Source organism: Pseudonaja textilis, chromosome 1 (assembly GCF_049901715.1).
Source record: "Pseudonaja textilis isolate UNSWEBS1 chromosome 1, rPseTex1.2, whole genome shotgun sequence".
Lineage (NCBI taxonomy): Eukaryota > Metazoa > Chordata > Lepidosauria > Squamata > Elapidae > Pseudonaja > Pseudonaja textilis.
The window spans coordinates 68,591,461-68,616,426 of record NC_141990.1 but is presented as its reverse complement, the minus strand read 5'-3'; the positions used below and the strand labels follow the sequence as shown (position 1 = coordinate 68,616,426).

The window sequence follows — 24,966 nt, the reverse complement described above, 5'->3', positions numbered from 1 at the left end:
TTGCTTTAGTGCTAAACAGTGAGATGGGTGGCATATTAATTAATTAAGAATGTGTTTGTGATTTTGGTTCCTTTGAGTCATCGTTGACTAATAAAAATCATGGGTCATCCTTAAATAGCCATATTTAGCTTAGCAATAATCTTAATTGCTGCATCTAGTAATAAGATTATATTTGAGATTAAAATGTTATCTTAAATTCTTGAAATGAGGTTGCCATACAAATATTTCAAAAATACGAATGCAAAGTGGTAACCTTTCATTACATGTTTTCTTGAAATCACTTAGAAAGATAAGTTTTTAAATACTTATTTTTATTTGTGCTGTATATAAATCACTAAATCAAAATATTTCCAGTTGGAAAAGTCTTTTTCTGATTTAATTGTGGACATCGTATGTGGTTGTCCTGCTCTGATGGTATGTGGTTGTCCTTCTCATTCAGTGATGGCTTATGCCAGTGAAATAAATAAATAACTGTCTTAGAATTAATTTTGACTTCATTTGGAAATACATCCCAAAGATCTGCAATCTAAAAGACTTAAACTTATTGTCATTCCTTCTCTCTTTTTTGTTTTTAATAGGATGATGAAGTGGTTCTGCAGTGTACTGCTACTGTTTACAAGGAACAACAGAAATTGTGTCTTGCTGCAGAAGGATTTGGCAACAGGCTCTGCTTCTTGGAATCAACTTCTAATTCCAAGGTACATCAAACTGTCTTGTTCTAATGCTGTTTTAGATATTACTGATTCTGCTTCACGAACCATATCAGATGCTGAGAGAATACTGTGGGCTGCAAGGGAGAGCGAGCTGAAACATTGCACACAAACAGCAACATGAGGTTTTACTGACAAAAAGCCTGCTCTTGCGGCAGTTTCAGTAGCCTTGCATAAGTTTATATACATGCATTCATACACAGATTATATTTAGAATCCTTAGGTGTTTATCTGTGATATAAAACAGTTTCTGCAATTTTAAAATAGTGAGAGGTACTCTGAGTGTTGATTCTTTTTTATATGATTTTTATTGAAACTTTACAAAAATAAGATTAAAAAGTAATACAAGCTAAATATAAAGAAGAAAAGGGAAAAAGAAACAAAGTCAAGAGTGCAGAGAGGAAAAATGTTAAAGAAAAATAGAAAAGAAAGAAAAAAGAGAAAGAAATGGCTTCTTATATTCTTCATAGCAACTATGAGTACAATTATATTTTAATCTCTCTCCTTTAAATTATGTCAGATTACTTTCTTAAATGCATCTGAAAAGGCACCTCAGATTTTACTAAAAAAAACCCAACAACAATTAAAATTAAGATTAAATTTACTAGAATGTACAGAGTTTTGTGGGAAGAATGGGATTTATAAAACATTAGAATCATGAGTGACAAAGTGGCTGCAGTACCAAGAATGTCACCATGGACAGAAATAGCTGTGGCAAATAGGTTGATAACCTGGTATCTTGATGGATTCATTGTGTTCCCTTTGGGATAGCTATTATTGTGGTCTGGAAGCTACAGCTAAAACAAAATGCAGGAGCGAAGTTAAGTTTTTAAATGTGATATATAAATATAAAGTTATAAGGACTGATCATAGTTACCTTTTCAGTGCTGTCATACCTTCAGAAAGTCACTAAACAGAGCAGTCATTAAGTATGCTCTACCTGTATTGTACGTAGTTAGATTCTAGTGCATTTTTAATTCTCTATACTGCTTGAAGACACATTTGCATGGCAGGGGATATATAATCATTTTGATTTCTTTAAAAAAACTTGAGATCTTTTCTAGCTATATTTTTGAAGTACCTGTACTTTTAGTTACAAATGTTTTCTTTTGGTGAAGTTAGATATGTTGATGAGAGAGTTGAATTTTTTTAAAAAAATTCTGAATATATAATCTCCAAAAGAGATGGTGAGTTCAGGCAATTTTTTTTCCAATGTTTTTCCTTAATATAATTTTAATTAAACATATTACTTCCCATATGGTATAGACTAATGTTTTATTTTCAGCAGCTTATCATTTTCAAAGTATTCATCATCATCATAAAAAATAATTGGAATGTTAAATATTCATTACAATAGCACCGATCTTGATGGATTCATCTATCCTGTTACCTTGTAACCGACCAATTCTAAAAAAAAGTAACAGAATTTAAATACAGTTCTATAATAAAAGTTATTTGTTTAACAAACAAATATCATTTAAAAAAAACATACTGTTACCAAGTTTTTGTCCTGGCTTTTAAAGACTTCATGCAAGTATTTGTAATATCATCATTTATTTTGTTGTTTCTGTATGATCTTATGTAAACAATTTTTAATAGTCTTCATATGCATGTGCAAACTGGGAGCCTTTCTACTTTGCAATGTTCTTTCTATTAGTACTGTGGCTTCCTGAGACCTGTAAATTTCTTATCAGACCATCAAATGGTTCTGGGATTCCCATTTTTCTCCTCCATGCTGCTGCGAGAGCCCGGGATGGGTATGACTCCTCCTGATGACATCATCAAGCTGTGTCTGTCTAGTATAAAAGTAGCAACCTCTGGGAGGCTGAGCTTTGACTCAGCTTCTTTCGATGACCATAAGCTGGTGTCTCTGAAAGCAGTTTAGTTAGCAGCAAAAGCAAAAGCTATATTCGTCATTGGCAGACAAGGTCCACACAGAGCCTTTAGGCCTGATCTTTCAAGGCCCCCAAGCTGGCAAAAGAAAGAGAACGAGACAACACTCCCAGTCTGTTCAAAGGGAGGTGGCAGCCAAGAATAAGGCCAAAGCTTTGTGCCCTAAGAAAACATCCCAGGCCGAATTAAAGCCAGAGAAACGAAGACATGCAGCCTTAGAAAGGCAGTTCAACAAAACTATTGAACAAATGAGGGGTCAAGTACAACAGGCTTCCCAACCAGCCAATCCTCTAGTTCAGGGGTTTCCAACCTGGGGTGCTCGCATCCCCTGGGGGTGCAAGATGATATTCCAGGGGGTGCGAGAAAAGTCCAGGTAATTTTTATTTTTTTATTTAATTTATTTATTTATTTATTATGCAATGGATTAACTTTGTTTTCATTTTAGAGTTAAGTATCGTTATTTAGTGGCCGTCACATACATAGCTGAAAAGATTCAATCCTACCATATATTTAACACGTTCAGCAGTTCCTAAAGTCTAAATTTCAGGGGGTGCGAGGTTCGAGTGAAATTTCTTTAGGGGTGCGGGGTGAAAAAAAGGTTTGGAACCACTACTCTAGTTGTTCAGCCAGCTACTTCTAGGGAGAGGGAAGATACCTCAGCTCCTCTTAGCCGCCTCCAATCCTGGTCCCCAGGGCGACCTGAAATCCAACCAGGACCTCAAGACTTGAGCAGGTCAGGTCCCAATTTTGCCCAGACTCCTTGGGATCTTTCTTTTTCATTTATCCCATCTGTGGCCCAAAGCATCTCTCAATCAAGACCAGAGGCCACTTTTACTTCAACAGCAGCATGTCTTCGGCCCCCGGATCCTCCATCAAGTGGCAGATCTTCTGACATCAACAAAGTAGTCTCCTTAGCCATCAAACAGGGTCTGACAGAATGGCTCCAACACATCTTCAGGCCTTCAGACAGACCTCAGCCTTCCTTCCCGGCTTTTCCTCTAGCTCAGGTTCCCCAAAGGGGACTACCTCACCGTGTAGAATAAAGGGCCCATCTTACCTATGCGGAAGGAGTAGATCTCACTCAGGGAGAGTATGAGGAATCATCTGAGCGCAGCCCCTCCCCTGATTCTGATCTAGAAAAGGGAGAAATCTGGGACCCCAACCTCTCGGAGGAAAAGGAAAATCTGAGGCCTGATCAGCCTCCTTTGGCTTCTGTATTCAAATCTGCTTTATTCAAACCTCTCCTACACAAGGCATTGGTAACAGCCCAGTTGTCAGCAGAGGAAATTGCCCCCGAGCCTCAAGTGGTACAATCGGGGCATGGGGATTCCCCTTCTCCAAACCCATTGTTCATTCGGAGGTCCTTCCTTCCCCCATCATCTTTCTTGACTTAGTCAAGGAACAATTTGCCTTCCCCACTGCAGGCCCCTGACCATCGTCCCAAGATAGGTGGTTCTACAACATGGGTCCTTCCTTAGCTACAGCTCTGGCAATTCCCCCAGTAGACGCCCCAGTTGTGGCCTCCTTCTCCTCAAGCACTCCTGAGGACGTACTAAAGGCAGAGGACAAATGCTCCGAACAAACACTGAAGCTTGGGCCATCCGGGCCTCGACTGCTACATCATTTTTTTACAAGGTCTTCCATCCGCTGGCTACGCCAACTTCAAGGCAGCATACCTCCATCAGAGGTATGATGTAGGTTGCATCAAGACCTCGATAAGATCATAGCAGCAGCAGAGTTCTCAGTGGATGCCACCCTCAACGCCGCCAAGTTCTTTTCCAGGGCCACGGCGTCATCAGTAGCAGTTAGGAGACTGCTATGGCTACGAAATTGACAAGCAGAGCCTCGACGAAAGTGGAAACTAGCTTCTGCCCCAAGTACCAGTGAGAAGCTGTTTGGTGATGCCCTTGACCCATTTGTTGTTGAAACAAAAGACAAAAGGAAAGTCCTTTCATCAACAGGAAAGAGAGCATATCCCATACCAGCCTCCCTCATTCAGGCCTGAAAACGCTTGTCGCTTTTCCAGACCTCAGAGAGTGTATTCTCAGCATCAAGATCAATGCCATGAGGCTATCGGCAGACAACAAGCTGTGGGTAAATGGCCCTTTCGTGGGGGAGGGGGTTGCTCCTTCCATCGCTCTAAATAATCTCTTGTTCCCCCCTCCCATTGGAAGTTGTTTGACCTCCTTTGCTTCCAGATGGGAGGAGTCAATGACAGACGCCTGGGTACTCCATACGGTAAGGTTGGGGTTAAAATTAGAATTTCTATCACCACCCCCAGAAAAATTTCCACTCTGCTCCGTTTCCCGGGACAGTTTACGAAGGCACTTATGGAATCGGCCATTAGTCACCTGGTTGATATAAGGGCCGTTCAACCAGTCCCTGAATTACAACGTGGACGTGGGCTTTATTTTTGGCTTTTCGTGGTCCCTAATGCTTCGGGGTGGTGGTGAGCCATTCTCGACCTAAAATTTCTGAATGAGTTTATCCCATATAGGTGCTTCAAAATGCAGACTCTGCATTCTATTCTGAAGAGCGTTCAGGAGGGTGATCTCCTCTGCTCCATTGATTCCACGGAGGCTTACCTCCACATTCCCATCTGGTCTCATCATCGCCAGTTTTTCCGCTTCCGTTACCAGAATTTCCACTTCCAGTATCAGGCCCTTCCTTTTGGGCTCTCGTCTGCCCCAAGAGTCTTCACAAAGTTACTGGTGACATTGGTGGCTTTGCTCCGGTCTGTTCCAGTGAGGATCCAGTGTTACTTGGATGACATCTTGATCCTGTCATCCTCCACCCTCTCTGCCCATCAAGATCTTCAAACCACTCTCCATTGCCTCCAGTACCATGGTTTTTCCATCAACTCCAAGAAAAGCCATCTCTTCCCAACAACCAGATTTTTCCATCTGGGAGCCATCATCGACACAACTCTGTGCCAAGTTTTTCTGTCTTCAGCCCAAGGGCAGAGTCTTATCGAGATCATTCGACAGGTCCAATGTCAACACACTGTCTCCCTGTCGCTGTTGTCCAAACTTTTGGGCAAAATGATCTCATACATAGGCAGCGTTCCGTGGGCACGCCTACACTCACGGGCTCTACAATGGTTCCTGCTCCCCTTTCAACAAGCAGGAACAAGCCACACATCCGCCAAGGTCCTGCTCTCTCCGCTGTTCCTTCAAGTGTTGGCTTTCCCCAGCCCTTTCAAAGGGTCTCCCGTTCAAGGAACTGGACAGACTGATCATCATCACCAATGCAAGTCTCCTGGGTTGGGGAGCCCACATGGAGGGTCTCATGGCTCAAGGGATCTAGTCCTAGTTAGACAGGACTGGGCCCATAAACTGGCTGTAAAGGCGCATGTCAACCAGCAGGGGGGCACAAGCTCCAGGGCCCTCATGAGGGAAGCCAAAAGGTTGGGGAGGTGGGCAGAGAGACATCTGCTGTCTATCACAGCAGACCACATCTCCGGAGTCGACAACTCCCAGGCCAATTGGCTGAGCAGGAGCCCAGTCAACCACACAGAATGGTCCCTACCCTGGTCTATTTTTAGGGACCCCGGAGGTAGACCTCTTCGCCTCTCCCCCAAAAGCTCAAGTAAACAGATTTTTCACCAGGTTTCCTTGTCAGGGAGTGGAGGGGACCAATGCACTTTGGAGCAGATGGCCCACCGGTCTCCTCTATGCCTTTCCCCCTCTTCCCATCATTCCAGCGGTCATTCCGAAGATGTTGGAGGAATGGGCAGAGCTGATTCTCCTAGCCCCCCATTGGCCCAGGAGACCCTGGTTTGCAGATCTGGTAAACCTGTCTGTAGCCACTCCCTGGAGGATTCCAGACCACATGATCTCACTACATCAGGGAACACTGCTCCACCCGGATCCCCAGTGGTTCAAATTGACCGTGTGACGCTTAAGTGGCAACTGTTAAGAGAAGCCAATCTCCCAGACCAGGTCATCCTTACTATCCAGGCATCTCATAAATCTTCTACAACGCGTATGTACAATGCCACCTGGGGGATTTTTTGTCATTGGTGTCACAGGGAAGGTCTCTCTCCTACAGTAGCGGGGGTACCACAGGTCCTCTGTTTCCTGCAGGATGGCCTTGACAAAGGTCTGGCTCCTAAAACTTTACACCGTCAAGTAGCGGCTCTTGCTTAAGTCATCTCCTGGGATTCCTTTCCTTCCTTGTCCCATCATCCTTCAGTTCAGAGATTCTTAAAAGGGTCTTCCAATCTCCGCCTCTTGTGGTTTACAGGTTCCCATCCTGGGACCTTCACAAGGTCCTCCAGGCCCTAACAGAACCTCCCTTCGAACCCCTCAGAAAGGTGTCCCTTCAATTCTTGACCTTCAAGGTGGTTTTCTTAATAACCATCACTTCAGCTAGAAGGGTGTCAGAGTTGGCTGCTCAATCTATACGGCAGGACCTCTGCACTTTTCATGACAATAGAGTTGTTCTTCGTTTAGACCCTACTTTTGTACCCAAAATAAATTCTGTATTCCACAGATCCCAAGACATAGTAGTTCCTGATTTTTTTTCCCATCCACATCACGCCTTAGAGCTCAAGCGGCACACCTTAGATGTTAGAAGAGCTCTTAGAATTTATATCAAATGCACTTCAATGTTTAAGAAGACAGAGGCTATGTTTGTATCCTTTTCCCCTTCTCACTGGGGGAACAAGGCCTCTCCTGCCACCTTAAGCAGGTGGATCAGGGCTTGCATCTCACAGGCCTACAAAGCCAAAGCTCTGCCAGTTCCACATGGCTTGACATCATACTCTACTAGAAGTGCTGCAACTTCGGCTGCCTGAGCCAGAGCAGCTACATGGACATCCCCATCTCCACTCATCAGACACTACTGCCTGGATTCCTACACCTCCACAAGTGCGGCTTTTGGCAGACAGGTTCTTCAGTGAGTGGTGCCTACTTCGGAGTGAGAGACCAGATGAGGACCCTCCCAAGGACATGAAGGCTTTGGTATATCCCATCCTGGGCTCTCGCAGCAGCATGGAGGAGAATGGGCGTTGGTAAATTTACCTGAGAACGCCCTTTTTTAAGTATGCTGCTAGAGAGCCCAGCCCCTCCCTTGTTGTGTCCGGATTGTGGTGAGATATGTTACGGTTCACGATTCTGTTTTGGCTTTCAGAGACACTCACTAAAGTCTGTCAAGTATCTTCGCCAAAGCTGGGAGGTTTCTCCCACAGGCTGCTACTTTTATACTAGACGGATCCAGCTTGATGATGTCATCAGGAGGAGTCATACCCATCCTGGGCTCTCTAGCAGCATAGATAGAAAGGGCGTTCTCAGGTAAATTTACCAACGCCCATTCAGAGCACTTTCCACAGCTCAATGTGATTGACATAATCAATGAAGCACATATTGACTTCTTTTGGGCATTATTCGGCTTTTTCAATTATCTAGCATGTTCAGGAATAATGTCTTGTATTCTTTAGCCTTGCTAAACTAGCTTGAACATCTGGCATCCCTTTTTCCATGTAGGTTGCTAATACTGCTCCTTGTCACTTCTAACAGCTGTCTGTAGCTCTTTGTTAAGTTTCCTTCTGTGATTTTTGTCTTTCTTGGCTTTGGCTTCTCTTGTTGTGAATTTTCATGACATCCAATTTCCTTTCTTCTGTTTCTTCATTTTTGCCAGTTTCTTTTCGCATTCATCCTTAATAATCTCTTTAAGTTTGTTCCATAATTTTTTTTGGTTCTCTATCAATGAGTTTCGGGACCCCGAAAGAGGTTCCTGATGTTTTCTTTGAAAATGGCAGGTGTTTAACATTGTATCATGGAAACTGGCTTTCTTTTTCTTTAGCTTAACTTGGAACTTGTACATGAGCAGTTTATGATAGTTTCCACAATCACCATCTGATCGTGTTTTTGACTTCACAGTTTTTGGCCTGGAAGAAATTTTATTTATCAGTATACTGTAGCTTGCCTATTATTATAGCAAAATATGTTACAGTATAAATGACAAGTTTAGCTACTGTGATTATTCTGTCAGAAAAAAATGTTACTCCTCCATGATAGAACCAAAGATGAGAAGATAATAGCAGAGAGTAAAGCATCAACTGCCACATGGAATTTGTAATTTGGATAATAGTCTGAAAAGGAAAAAGTGACAGAACTGATCTAAATATATTTTTACCTACATGGATCTACTTGTACCACCTTTTAAATTAGTTTATGGAATAGGATCAGTCTAGATAGAGATTTTTAAGCCTAGCTAAATCCCCTCCCCTCTTGAATTCCTCCCCTCTTGAAAAATCCATCAGTTCATACTTTCTTGTGAGTAGGAAAATGCCAGGGAATGTTTTTTCTTGTATTGCCAGTAGTTATGCTCTTTGGTTACATTGTTCGAATATGCCCTCAAGTGGTGAGAAATGGTATCTACCATATCTGAAGAAACAAATGCCTCATGATAAAGTTAAATTTGGAAATTATCTTTGCTACTTTATTTATTGAACTTATTTGCTGTGAGGTGACTGACTCTGAGGTTTTTTCAATGATAAAAGTAGTAAACCATACAAAAATATATATAGCTACCATAGCAGTAGTAAAAATGCAACATTTGATTATAAAATGGGAGGGGAGGAAGCAGGATGCCTGGGGGATGTGAGGTGGGATCTACTATTGGCCCATCAATCATCTCCAGTGTGATACATCCCCATTGGGGCCCTAGGCCAAGTGGCACAGTCAGGTCTACAAGTCCTTACAGAAAGTCAGGAGAGTGGGGGCAAAATGTGTAAAGGGCTGGAGCCACAGCAGAGGTCTGGATCCTGCCAGGCAGAATTCCTTGACCAATAAGATACCTCCTCTGTTGTCATGGGTGAGGCAGTCTTGTCCCATTGGGGGTGAGATGGTTCCTCAAGTCCTGGACCCGTCCTATGCAAGGCTTTATAGGTAATAATCAACACCTTGAATTACACCTGGAAGCAAACCAGAAATCAGTGCAACTTGCAGAATAGTGGTGTGACATGGGCCACTCTAGGGGCCCCAAAGATTGCCAGCACTGTCTATGGAAACATTCATGTAACTCTGGCTTTTAACTTACATTGAGTAGTGTTCTTTCTCTTATTAATAAAAGCCAGAAAAATAAGATTGCATAAATAAACGATTAAAGGTATTTTTTATGAACAGTTGTGTTTATACCCAAAATATAATGTGCAAATGAAGCCTATTTTTGATGGTTTGAATCAGCCTTTCCCATGTTTTCCATGTGCAAGTACCCTTGTGTTGTGCGTATGTTGTATAAGCAGATGCATAACATAAGCTGCTTTTAGAACATCATTCATTCAAAATATTTTATTGTACCCTTCAGCCGAGAAGGCTCACAAATAGATTTACATAAAAGCAAACTCAGTCAGCACATACAGTGAAAGCATCATTACCATTGGCATATAACTCTTTTTAGAAATCCCGCATAAAGCATATAATAGAATATCTTTATACATTAAAAAGAAATGTGTACTAAGAAATAAAATAATTCTGTGTGAAAAATGAAATGATATAATTTCTTTGCATCAGGTCATAAATAAAACTTATAGTCTGCATTATGCATATGTAATTACAACATCAGTAAACTACTTCAGTTTACTCATTTGCTTTTAATTGTTCCCTTGGATTGTTTATCGTCTGGCTGATTGAGGCTTCTTCTGTAGTTAGCACTATGATCTCTTACAAGTTTTAAGTGTTTGACATCACAAACAAAATCATACCAGCTTTTAAAAACCAATGTGCACATAGTTAAACAATTTAACTCCTAGAAGCTTTAACTTCACAGAAGAAAGAATTTAATTAAATTTGTTAAAAGAGTGAGGACTATTCAATATATTGAATATATATTGTACTTTAAAACAGTCCTGGCATTGAAATAAAATGTGGGGTAATATCCTATTGGGCTCAAATAATTTCATTAATTTTATCTTCCATTTCTAGATTCCCTATTTTCTGGTTTCCATTGCTCAGGGTGTACATATAACTGTTCAAATTGGTCATATATGTTAGGAGCGGTCCAACCATGGACCCCACCAGATTGCAGTGGTCTGAAGTACAGGAAGAACAAAGAGAAGGAGGAATGAGCTATAAGTTTCCTTTCAGAATGAGTTTAAGCGACTTGAAAATTGTGGTGGCAGCTCCATTGTCCCTGGGATTGAGAGAATATAAAGCTAAGTGACAGAGATGGACAATATTCATGTTTTTGTAATTATGCAGATAATTATGCAGTTTGCTCTCAGATGATCCTCAGAGCTACCGGTTCAGTTGAACCAGGCCAAACAAGTAGCATACCACCATTGCCTGACATAAACAAGGAAGTAAAGGATCCTGTTGCTTAAGTTTTGAAGTCAGTTCCTTTAGGAAAAATTTTTAAAAGCAAAAGATTTTTTATTTTATATTGGCAATTTGGGTTAGTTATGGGATTGTTTATTCAACTGGTTTTGCCATTTTGATGAAAAGCAGTCACTGGATTTTGATGAGGGTTTTTTTGAACATTTTGTACTTTTGTTATTTAAATATTTGTTTTTACTTTAAAATCCCATTTCTTTTATATTCTGAAAAGTTTTTATTTTATACTATTTGTTGTTTGTTACTTATCTTGTTAAAAACTACACTATTTTTCACTGTTGTTATGATGAAAAAAGTATATAAACATGATTGTACTGTATATAATTCTGAATATCTGTTTTGATATAAAGTCTCCTTGAATCTAGCTGGACTCCTGGTGACTGCATGAATACTTCCATTATATTTTCATGGTAGCTATATGGAAGATGCTTGCTACCACTTGGATTCTTTCTAGTCTACAGCCTAGAAAAGTTGTTTCTCTCTCCAAATTTGCTTTGCTTCTAGGCCCTGACATAGTTGGCCAGGTTCAGCCACCTGTGAGAAGATCTGACATTTACTTACTAGTACTGACCATGTGATACCCAGTTAAAGACATAAAGTGGGGACAAATTAATAAAGAGTTATTGGATACAAGATGGGCAGCAAATACATTTCATAAATAAATAAATAAAATTTCTCATGTCAGGCTATTCCCAGTGAAACATATACATTAGGATGCTGGATAGGGGAACTGCCTGGTAAATTGTGCATATTTAAAGCCTTGCATGTCTATAGTGCATACCCTTCTGAACATTTTAATGAAAGGAATTGATTGATGGAGCACAGGTTGTATGTAAAATAATGAAATAGTTGAAGTTTGAATTTCATCCTTTTTCTCAAGCAGGATAAGAGATTTTCTATGCTTATTAATGTGAATTTTCCACTTTAAATTGATTAGAAAGGTTGACATGTTTTCTTGTCTCCCTTTATATTTCTCAGTTTTTGAATTTGATCAGTGATAATAGTCAGCCTAACACATAAACTGTGGAGCAATGTCTGTTTGAAATCAGAGATTATTTCTTATAATGTTTGTAGTTGAAATCTTATGCACATCTAGGAATAACTCCTATTAATATCAAAAGTTCTTCAGATTTGGGGGGGTTAGTGGACTGATTTGTTATTCTAAGGCAGGGGTCTCAAACACAATTTACATGGGGGCCACTGGAGGCAGAGTCTAGGTGAGGCTGGGCCGCATAAGGGATTCCACAAAAAACATTGTTAAAAAAAATATCCTCAAATGTCATCAACAGTTAATGATTTCTCCAATACATGAACTGTCCTGAACACATAAATGGAACATTGAATGAAGATCATGAACAGTTCCTCAGAACATGGCTTCTCTAGCTTACTCCTTGCTGCCAGAGACTTGACAACACTTCCTCTCACATATCTGAGCAACATTTGGCTTGAGAGAGGAGGTACTTGAGACTCTCAGTATGGCTTGAAGATGATCATCAGTAAGTCTGGACCTGTACTTGGACTTGTTAAAGTTCAGGGTGGAGAAGAACTTTTCACACAAATATGTGCTCCCAAAAAGGCACATGGTCCACTTGAACATTCGGGAAAGCTCAGGGAAGCTGGGAGGCAATTCTCTCAAAACTTACCCATGCTTGTCTGCTTTTCCATTCACCTCCCTAAATTTGGCCTTGAGGTCAGAGTTGCATTGCAGGTTAATAAGCTCCATTTGAAGCACAGGAGGGGCATCTTGCACATCAGAGGTGAAGGGGTCTGCAAAAATTTGAAAAGTGGCTCTGTGCGTCTTGAAGTCTGCAAATCTGTGATCAAATTCCTTCTGTAGCTTCAAAATAGAATCAACATACTTCTCACCACTGAATGGTGTGCCTGCATCCACAAGTGCCTTGCATGCTGGGAAATGGCAAAGGTTTGTCTGAGAGAGCTGGGCTTTCCATAACACAAGTTTTGTGGAGAATGCTCTCATGTTGTCATAGGCAGCACTGACAAGCTGCCCCTGGCCTTGTAACTTCTTATTCAGTACATTTAGCTCACGTGTGATGTTGACAAGAAAAGCTAAGTCCATGAGCCATTTCTGATCATTCACTTGGGAACAGCCATCCCATCCTTCTCCATGAAGGCTTTCACTTCTTCTCTCAGTTCCAAAAATCTTTTCAAGACATTTCCACTGCTGAACCAACGTACCTCGGTGAAATAGAGCACATCTTCATATTCTGATTCCATTTCCTCTAAAAAAGCACGGAACCTCCTGTGCTTTAAGCCCCTAGATCTGATGTGGTTGATGCATTTCACAACAACAGATATCACGTTGTCACACTTCAGGCATTTGCTGCAAAGGGCCTGCTGATGGATAATGCAGTGCAGAGCAATAGCCTCTTCTACACCCTCCTCAAGTTTTCTCTGAACAAGTGCCACCAGTCCATTTTTCCTCCCCGTCATTGATGGCACTCCGTCGGTTGTTATTCCAACAAACCTATTCCATGGCAAACCGGCATTCTCAATGGCATCACACAGCTGGGGAAATATCTCATGAGTGGTGGTCTGGCCATGTGTGGGGCAAATGGAAGTCCGTCACGGGCGTCCTCTGTGACAAGAAGATGCCGATGCGCCTGAAGGCGAAAATCTATAACTCTGTGGTGCGCCCCGTGGCCATATACGGCGCAGAGTGCTGGCCGACGACCAAAGAAGTCGAAAGCAGACTCCAGATAATGGAGATGCGAATGCTCCGATGGTCGGTAGGCCTCACCTCTACTCGATCGCGTCAGGAACGAAGAAGTGCGCGCAGACGGTTCAACGCCGTGCCCATCCCCACGGTCATGAGGCAGTCCCGGCTACGATGGTTCGGCCACGTGAGCCGCGCCAAGGAAGAATCCATCATCAAATCTGTAATGAAGGTGACTGTCGGAGGAGCGAGACCACGTGGTAGACCTAAACAACGCTGGATGGACACGATCAAGGCCGATCTAGAGATCGCGAAGGCAGACCCGACACACGTGGCAGACAGAGAGGTGTGGAAGCAGTACTCAAGGACATTAGCGGACCTCGCCCGAGCGCGAGACAAACGCTGAAGAAAAAGAAGAAGAAGAAGGTGGTCTGGCCATGCATTGGAATTACTCTGAGCAACTCCTCTGTCACTTCAAAATTGCGATCAACACTACGGACATAAATTGTGAGCTGAGCAGTGTCAGTTATGTCTGTGCTCTCATCAAGAGCAACTGAATATGCATCAAAACATCTGGCTTTCTCACACAGTTGATGATAAATGTCATTTGACAGGTCAGAAATGCGCTCTGGCACTGTGTTGGCAGAAAGGCTGATGTTGCTGAACTGACTTTTCTTTTCCGGACAAACTATACTTGCAGCCTGTAATATGCATTTTTTTTACAAACTCGCCCTCTGTGAATGGTTTTCCTGCCTTAGCAATCATCTCACTAACCGTATAGCTAGCTTCGACTGCTGCAGCATTCTCTTTGGTTGCTTTCTTGAAGAAATCTTGTTGCCTCACTAGACATGTTTTAAGGCTGACAACCTGGTTGGCTCTCTCATCCCCCTAATATTTTGCACATTCCTCAGCATGTTTAGTTGAATAATGACGTTTCAGGTTGTATTCCTTGTGCACTGCAACTTTTTCAGCGCAAATAAGGCATGTCGGGATGCTCCTGTGCTCAACAAAGAAATACTGCGTCTCCCACCTTTGCTGAAATTGTCTGTGCTTGTCACCTATCTTTCTCTTCACTGCAGGCTTTGGCTTTGACAAAGACATGATGAGGGTGTGACAAAATTTACTTTATTCCACTTGGCGTCACTCTTGTTCCACATTTTATAGAAGTGTTTAGCCAGCTAGCGATGCATGGAGAACGTCTCGATGCGTGATGTCATTTCCGCTTCTACTTGTCACAACAGTGTGACGGATGACGAACAGTCCAGTAGCAGTCGCCTTTCTCTGTGTTTGATCGTAGCATTTGTTGATGGTAGAAAGTACCGGAATGGCGACTGCAAAAAAAGGCGACTGCTACCGGACTGTTCGTCATCTGCCACACTGTTGTTACAAAGCCTAGTGTGCTTAGCCTAGCACTGAATGTCAGCCATGACGAGGAACGGCGGGCGGGACTTCCTTCAGAGGTCCATTCCCCCTGCGGGCCTCACTAATATTATACTTTCATATCATGGTGGGGGCCACAGGATATCGTCCTGCGGGTCGCAATTGGCCCGTGGGCCGCGAGAATGAGACCTCTGTTCTAAGGAGATATTGTAATCTCTTTTACTTAGCAGTCATTGATGATTTAAGAAGTCATAAATCATTAGTTTATCTAAGTAAAATCCTATTAGCCATTACTTTGCGAGGACACTCTGTAATACACATTAGTCTTTTTCCTGGGATGGTGGGTGTATTTCTATTTTTTAAAGGAAGCTTATGAGGCTGATCTGGAGCCCAGAGACATTCTTACATTATTCTGAATATTAGTGCTCTGTAGTTTATTAGCTTCATATATTTTATACATATATTTAATTAATGAATACATACATGTACACAGAGTAGAAAGAGCTGGGGACTGCAAAGTAGTTATTTCCATGTACACTGAAGACTTCAGATACAAAGGATTGTGATAAAAGTATCAGGATAATGCCTTGCTCAATGCTCTTTTCATAATTTCTTTCTTTCAATTAGAATGTTCCTCCGGATCTCTCCATCTGTACTTTTGTTCTGGAGCAATCATTGTCAGTCAGAGCTCTCCAAGAAATGCTGGCTAACACAGAGGAGAAAGCAGAAGGGGTAAGTTGTGATATGTTACAAGTGGAATGACATTTGGAATTAAGGATAAATAATAGTTTTTTGTAACATTCAGATTTTGCCCAAGGAGATCTAAATCAATTCTATAGGGCAGCTTTTGCAATATTATATCTTTATTATTATTATTAATAATAATAAAAATTGCCTAATTCTTAGGATCTTGGTTAAGACTTAAATTATTAAATTTCCACCAAAGCTGTATTGAAATAAAGAGATTGCAAAATTCCATTAAAGCTTTTGTGGTCAAATCAATTCAGAAAGGAAAGGGGAAAAAAAGGATTCTAGTGCTTGAAAAAAAAAAGAGAACAAAAATTAATCCTTTTATAAGGTAATAAAATAATGGGATTTTGGATATGAACTTTTAACCTGGTTACTCCTTAGTTTTGCTTTTTGGTATTATTATTTATTTAGATTGCAAGTTGTGGCCCACAGCTTTTTGAACTATTTGTAATTTTATCACCAAGAGTATGGACTTAGGACATGGTAATATTTTGGCCCAATTCTGTTTACAAAATTTGTATCTCCTTTCCTGTGTGCACAATTTTTACCAAAATTTTACCAAAAGTGGATTGCCCCAGTTGCTTGAAAAACACGTGGTGCTTAAAGCCTTATACTTTGCTGTTTCCTAGCATTTTGCATGAACAACTGTATGATAGAAACCATCAGTCTCTCACCTCTCTTTTCCTTCTTCTTTAAGCTAAATCATTTTTGTTTAAAGCATTTTGGTGAGACTATAATTGGAAATGATTGTGTAATAGGCTTGTGCAAACTCGTCTGATATAATTATAGAAATACATTTTGGTATCCATAATTGCTTTGAAGTATTTGTTCCTCTGTGATTGGATCCAGAATCAGGCATATAACTTACATTTTATTCAAAAGGAATCACTTTTGAATTATCCCTTTTATAATACTGTTTCTAACTGTTGTGAAACCTAGTTGAAAGCTACATTAAGAAAGTTAAATAATTAAAGGGAGATCACATTAAATTAGCCTCTTGTGGGGAAAAGGACACTTCCCAACATTTATTGACTTGGATACAAATCTTGTATTCACAGGCACAGTGCTAGGAATTTTTTTTTTTAAACAGCAGGAATAATGACATCATCTGCATTGCCTTCAAAATCCCTCTGCATTTTGCTGCAATCTTTAGCTAGGGCAGAGCACATGGATTTTTCTAGCAGTATTTTTCTGGGAAGTATCTATTGTAATGCAAAACATTCTGAAGTGGTTTGGTTTTGAATGAGCCCAAGATGATTAAAAAACTGTTCTGGGTAAAAAGAATTGGTAGAAACTGAATGCAGAGTTTTCCTTAATATTGGTGCATGTATAAATCCTTCTGCAAGCTAGTCTGTCTGCTTTTCTTGGCTGGCTGTATTGTCTTTTCTGCCTTATGTGACTATGAAGGAGTTTTTTATGGGTTTTTTGGCCACGTGTTGTCAGCTAATAGAGGGGAAGGGGTAAAAACTGTTCAAAATTATTATGGGTAATTTCCATTTTAGTTTGTATCCTAGTCAATCCCATTCCCCCTCCAGTGTTTGTTCTGTCTATCAGAATTAAATAGGGTAAAAGTAATGTAATTTAACTGCTCTAAAGAGTAGAAAAGCCTTTTCCTCATACATCTTATATTTCCTATTATTTTTGCATAATTATCTCATTTTCTTCAAGGTAATTTATGTGGGGTAGGTTTATCCCCTCTCTTATTAACAATCCTTATACTCCTGTGAGGTTGACTACACTTAGATGTTTGTTTAGAAATCCTAGAGTATATGGAGAGATGGACAAGGAATTTAGTCAATGATCATAACACATTCTACATTTGCCAGCACATTATTATATGACTGTAATCTTCCCTGTTAGTGTACTGGATAGTGTCTATAGTTTCTTCCCACTTTGCACTTGTTTTACTGGCATAGAAATTACATTTGAAAAAGGTCCAAATTAGCAAGCATATCACACTGTGCACTTCTGGTGGCCCTGACTGTTGCCCTAATTGCCTTGTTGACAAATATAATGCCCGTATGTATTAATGTATGTTTTCCTCAAATAATTACAAACAAGTCTTATTGGTATTCCTGGTTACTATGATAACTTATAGAGAAAAAAAGAATTGTGAAAGGGAAGAGTTCAGTTCCATTAATGCTGTAGGAAATAATGCATAAGAATAGCCTTATATAGTTAGATTAATTGTGTAGCTATTTTAATGTTATCAATATCCTATTGGGTCCACTATTTGATGCCTACTTTTTAAATTGAAGTTGGTAGGTACCATCTCTGCTCAGTCACAGAGTCATGATTCCTTCCTGTTGTTCTAAAAACTACTTCAAATTATGATTCTGAACAAATGCAGCTTTTTTTTCTCCAGGCTATATATAAAAATTTTACAGCTAGGGAATTTGATTCAAGGATTTTATTGTCACATGGAAGCTCCAGATTTTCCATGCAATTAATTTAAGTTTGTGAAACTCACAATAACATCTAAATCATGCTGTGAAAGAGATCTCGGTGTGGGATCTGAAGTGGTAACAGTGGGAAAAAGAACAGCAGCACCTTGAATGCTCTGTTTTAAGTATGTCTTTGTGCTTTCTAATGTAAAGTAGGTTGTATTACTATAGCTTCAAGAAATTTCATCTCTCATTTTCTTTGAATGCACATATTCTTAACTGTTTGAAAAAAACAGCAAGGAGTGAGAATTGTTTAAAAACCATGGCATTTTTTATGACAGCCAGGAGAGTTTAACGTTTTACATAAAACATACAGCATTCAAAGTGCTCCATTCTATTATGTTACAGTATCCATCTACAAGTGGTAAAATGTTAAGCTATGAAGTTATTGGACATTGCATGTACATATTGCATGAAATGTATTTTTTCCTGATGAATTAAATAATAAATACATCATAATATCCATTTCATTTTAAATATATTAAAACTTAAATTTATATTTGCTTCTCTTTCATTTTACTTTCCCCCTTCGTATTATGCCTATATGACTGAAATTGAAGGTAGGATCAGTTTTATCTTTCAGTATAATATTTGTTAAAGTTGTCTTTAGAATATATCTTTATCAGTACAATAGCCTGGAAATTTTAGTTTTTTAAGAAAGCGTTAAAATAATTATGGTAACAAAGATTTTTATATCAAATTGTGGGAACTATATTACAAAATATAATTGTAGTAACAATATTCATTTTTTTCTTTCTACAGCTAGTTGATGTGGAAAAATGGGTATGTGTTTTTGACTCTCTTGATGCAATATAATCCTCGTTTATTAGAAAGTCAAATTTCCACATTATTCTGAATCCTCCATGTATCACAAGAATGCTTTGCTAAGCTCAAAACAGACTTATTTTTGGGAAAAGACTTTTAAAATGCTGGCTAGTACTGGTGCATCCATAAGTGTTTCTTATCCTATTAAACAATACAGAATATTATTCCTGCAATAAAATAAATTATACTTAGAATTTTGAGCTTTGTTAAGTACAGCCTTTAAATGTATAGTCTGTATGATATCTTATTAAATGTACATCATAATGAAATAATGCATGTGATGTCATAAACTTTCATATATGATATTAAAGATTTGCTTTATTCACCAAATTCAGAATACATGGAATTGTTCAATACAATGATAATTTTCCAGTAATTGTACGCAATATACATAGACGGTTCCAGATTTCTCTTAATTTTGAATCTAAATACATGCTTATTTTAAGACATTAAAAAACCTTAAGAGTTCAGTATGTGAATTCATTTAAAATATAAAAAAAATTGTAAGTTTTGCTTTGGAAATCTTTGAAAATATACTATTTATATGTTTTATGCACATATAATACCAATGTAAAATAACATATATAGAATTATAAATATATAAGAAAAAAGAAAATATATAATTCTTATTATGTACATTCATGTGTTGGCAGTTTTTAAAAACTACCAGGTAAATCTGATTGAAATCTCCAAGTCTGCATAGTTTTAATTTTTATTACTAATTGTGTGGATTAAACATCTTGCCTGGGATGTCTATATTACAATAAATTACAATTGTTTTGTGTATTGCATCCTTGCAATTACCTTTTTATTTGAATTTATGAAAGAGCTATATTCTAATCTTTATTAGAAATGTCACCAAAATTATTGACTAAAATATTATTCATATACTTAAAGTGAGTCTGCTCACTTAACATTTTGTTTTGAAGAAAGAATTCTAGTAGTACAATAGAATTAAAGTGTTGGAAAGGCCAACTCTCTGCTCGGCGTAGGAATCAAAATTAAAACACCCAGACAAGTAACTATCCAGCTTTTGCTTTAGGATTCTGGAACTATTTTGATCTAAAGACAGATGGTGTTTCAGACGAAATATGAGGATTTGCTATATGTGACAGCAACTTTTTAAAAAGATGTGTTTTCACCTTAGCTCATATGGTAGTTGCACATGGAGGTGTAGGCCTCCTTAACTGAAATACATTTTCCTTGAGTCACAAAAAGTTTACAACCCTGAATTTAAAGCACTTTTTCTGCTTTGGATCACATCAGTTGTATCATCCCCATGCTACTTGAAAACACATCCAAGCACATCACCTCTGGCTAACTGACTCCATTGTTGAATTGTTCTGATAGTTAGAAGAACATGAGGTTTTTGATTGGAATCTGTCTTCCTGTAACTTATATCGATCATTATTTAGCCTGTACTTTGGAATAAGGGAGACTGACTCAATTTTTATGAGAATTTCTTTCAGTTCCCTCTCACAAATCTTTCTTAAGGTTAAACGTGCTAAATGAAGGTTGCCAGATGTCCAGCAAAAGGAGAACTTGTCTACCCTTTTGTCCTTATGTTGTTTGTCTAACAGGCTTAGTCTTAAAACCAAATGTTATCTGGCTTTTTGTGTATGTAACTGTAGCTCAGTGGCCCAGCCCTTCCTTAATAAGCTCAGTTAAAGGCAATGGCAAACCATTTCTAAAAAACTTTGCCAAGAAAGCTTCAGGGAGTTGTCCAGGCTGTTGCCAGGAATCAACACTTACATGAAGGCATTTCTTTTTTATAAAAAGAAAAATCCAGAACATCACATAGTTCTTTCTGAACTCTAAGATGCAGTTCATCTGGTCCTGAAATCTTAAATCCTTTCCAAGTATTTTTATATCATGTTTTTATTGATTCAGTCCTGTCATTCACAATTCTGGCAGAACATGTAGTCTTTTGTTTCAGGAGACTGAATAAAATAAGCACTTGATATGCCTACGTTTTCTTTAATTTTCTTGAACCAGTCAATCAATAAATGTAATATAGATAGTCCTCGACTTACAATTGTTCATTCAAAGTTACAATGGCACTGAGAAAAGTGACTTATGACTGTTTTTTACACTTATGATTGTTACAGCATCTCCATGGTCACATGATCAAAATTCAGATGCTTGGCAACTGGTTCATATTTATGATGGCTGCAGTGTCCCAGGGTCATGTGACCAGCTTTTGTGACCTTCTGACAAGCAAGATCAAGGGAAATCCAGATTCACTTAACAACCACGTTACTAACTTAACAAATGCACTTAACAACTGTGGCAAGAAAATTTGTAAAATGGGGCAAACTCACTTAACAAATGTTTTACCAATATAAATTTTGTGTGGTCGTAACTCGAGGACTATCTGTACCATATCCAGTAGGTGTTTGAGATAGAAAGATAGATAGATAGATAGATAGATAGATAGATAACAAATTTTGGTCAGGGTATGAGTCAGAGTGATTAGTTGTATTTATTGACATTGACTCTAAAAAGTCTCATGGAGTAAATTCAAGTTATACTTTTCATAATATACAAAACAAATGGAATTGTTAATTCATATAATGGTAATGATACTAAATACTTTAAGGAAATACTTTACCACAAATTTAAAGGGGATTTGAAATGTATTTATTTCCAAGATAGTTCCACTAATTGCAGGAAATGAGACTGCAGTAATCCTATGTGTGCTGTAATAAGTGCTGTTGGATTAAATAGAATTTAACTCCCATTAGGTTTCTCTCTTTCTTGTCTGAGAAAGTCTCACTTATACTTAAGCAGAGATATATATTATTATTCTACTTTTGTGCTGAATCTATATTTGCCAGCTTTTGTGCAAATTTTTCTTCATTTTTAACACCAATTTGATCTATTGGAAATTTTTAATTTTTGATTTGGAAAAATTGCAGATCAAGCTGTCTTGAACTCCATCTTTCTATTGGTTTTTTTTTCTTTTTCTGATCGGTTAATAATCTTAATATGATTAAGAAAGATGTATTAAAGAAACCCCCAGACATAGCTCAGCTATTATATCTTCCTGCACACAAAGCTCCAAGGAATCCCTGTGGCTAGTAAACAGACAGTCTGTTGGTTCTGCATTAGGTTAGATTGATTTCTCCGTCTCCAAACCCACCTCTTTGCCCCCTACTGTATTGCAGGGCATTGGAGTAGTGTTAGATTGATTGCGTCATATAATCCATCCCCTTTGGCCACCACTCAATTTTTCTTGATAAAATACAAGTCTATTGCCTCTCCATGAGCAACAGCAGCACATCCATCACAGAGAGAAGGTGAATAACATCATTTCCATCAATACCTGTAGTTCCACAGAAGCAGCAGCTGAAATGGAAAGGGGGGGGGGAATCCCAGATATGGTTCTGTTGTAAAAGAACTTTGGAAAGTACAACAGAACCGTGGCAATTACCAGAATTAACTGTGTTAATGCAGTTGGGTGATTGCCTGTGCTAAATGGAACTGTGTCAGACTTGTTGGGAGTTATGGGCTATAATTGCAGATAAATGCCACTTACCTCTGAGTGAAGCATGTCCATCATTAATTATTGGAGCTGCGCAATACCCCTCCCTCCTCCCTTCCCTCCCTCCCCCTCCTTAAAGCAGCTGCATCTTTTCCTGGGCAACTTGTTACAACAATCCCATTTTAAAATATGAATGTTATGGCAAATTTAATTGTTCATGTTTTCTAGCACACTCAAATATATCTGTGTCTTAAGATATATTAGATAATCAAAATACTACAGTAGTACTACCAATAATTAGGATACAATATCCTACTTTTCTGCCAGTAGAATCTATGATCAGCATCACATATCAATTTATCATTTCCAATTAACATTCCAATTGAATGCCAGACTTATAATGGTGATAGGGTAGCATTTTAGTGGATCACAGATTGTTACAGGCACTTACAGGGCATGCTTCCTAGTGTGGCAACTATAAACATTGTCAATAATGTATTTTGAAGTAAGCTAATTTATAAGATTGGTATTCTGTTTTGTTATGACATTTTTACTTTGTTGTTATTTAGAACCTCCATAACATTGAAATCAATACTACACAGTAGAGAATTAAAAATATTTTATTTTTATGAACTGTTTAGAAAAGATTAATGCAGTTTCACTGGAAAGCTGCATAAATAAAATGCATACATTATTTCAGAATTGTTTTCTCATAAAAATATTTTTTCAGTATCACACCTATTAATTTTTTACAAATGCACATAATTTATTTTTTTATTTTCTACATAATGATATTAATGTAAATGTAATAAATAATTTTCTCAAACTTTTGGTATAGGGAAAACAAATATTATATAAAAATGCAGACTGACTACAATGTATAATTATTTTTTTCTTTCTCTTTTTAATGGTGCTTCAGAAATTTATGATGAAGGTAAGCTTGAAAAGAATTATTTCAGTTCATTCCAACAAGCTTCTGTATACATACTATATTATAACAACATTACATGCACATTCCTAATAGATAAGGAGTGGTATCTTAATCTATGATGTAGAGACACTTAACAAGATTTACAAGATCATTTACACTTAAGATTTACAAGATCATTTGTGCTTAAGAGAAGTCTCTGGACAATACGTTTATATAGCAAAAAAAAAAAGATTATGTTTAACAACAGTGTAGCAATTTATTCTAGACTAACTATGCCTTAAAGGTATGCATTTTAAACTCATCAAAGTCAAGAAGACATATATTTAACTCAGATATGATGTCAGCCCTATAAGTTAGACCACATTAAGAAACAGGCACCATGAAGATCTAAAGCTATTCCTACTGGAACAGCTATAATAACAGAATCCTGTATATCTTAATGTGCTTCCCTTCTTCTTTCTTTTAACTTCTTGTGAATTAGCTGTCTGAGGCATTTTTGTAAACTTTGTTCTTGGACTGGGCTTAGGGCTCATTTAGCTGCTTATTACCTTGGAAACAGTTTTTCCCTCTGACCTTCAAGGGTGTTCTCTACATTCACTACCTGTGATTATAACTGATTTAAGTGTTTATATTAACAGTGAAGACATGAAATTGTGAACATGATTTTCGATTTCACAAACGGGCATCATGTACTACAATTCTGGGGAATATGACAAACTGTACATGAATACAAATTTCTAGAACAAGAAATCTTATATCAGTTATGAGTTAGATCATGACGTATATGTTGAGATAATTCCCCGTTAGGAGAATGAGCGCATACAGGGAGATGTATTGAGAGTGGTGAAGAATAACACACAAACAGCACACAGTAAATGTAGTTTTTACTTCCAATAAACATTTAAGCACAGTCCAAGATAAGCAGTCCAAGTCATTCACAGGTAAGGCAGCCAGTGTTCAGTTCAGGGATAATCCAAATATCAAAGTCCACTATCAAAAAATAGTTCAGTAACAGACTTACATCAACGATCAGTAACAATCATTTAGGAGGGATGGCAACTCTCTCCAACAGAATGAACAGAGACTCACTGAGACTAAACAACCCAGGTTTCTGGCTCCATCTTATGGCCGTTTGAGAAACCATACCCAATTACAGTTTTTGCATTTTCTTAAAGACATAGTATTAAAATGTCTATCCTAGTTTATATATTTCCAACCCAAATAACTGTTAGGTGACTTACATTCCTAACAGTATAATCTCACCTAAGGAAAATTAATCTAGATTTGAGTTGTTTTGTCCCATATTATTCTGATTCTGGATGAACATTGGTTGAAGCATGTTTCCCTTACCAGTGTTATCACTTCACTTAAACCTAGTGTTTCTTGCCAAGATCTTTAAAAAAAAAACTTTAAAACTGAGTCTTTCCAAAGAGCATTTAGATAAGATATGCCATTTACTTGCCTATTAGTATTGATTTTAATCATACCGTTTGAGATTTTAAGATAGTCTTATAATTATTCTGTTTCTATATTGCAAAT

General features: G+C 38.4%; 1 protein-coding gene across 1 annotated transcript in view; it reads left to right on the top strand.

Annotated features, from left to right (window-relative positions):
• The window catches only part of RYR2 (ryanodine receptor 2), a 288,713-nt gene that overhangs the window by 66,424 nt on the left and 197,323 nt on the right, over positions 1-24,966 (top strand). Inside the window, exons 2-5 of the mRNA XM_087937122.1 lie at positions 579-698; positions 15,621-15,725; positions 18,950-18,970; positions 23,416-23,430. Coding sequence (XP_087793248.1) covers positions 579-698; positions 15,621-15,725; positions 18,950-18,970; positions 23,416-23,430 — 261 coding nt within the window. The remainder of the gene's footprint in view (positions 1-578; positions 699-15,620; positions 15,726-18,949; positions 18,971-23,415; positions 23,431-24,966) is intronic.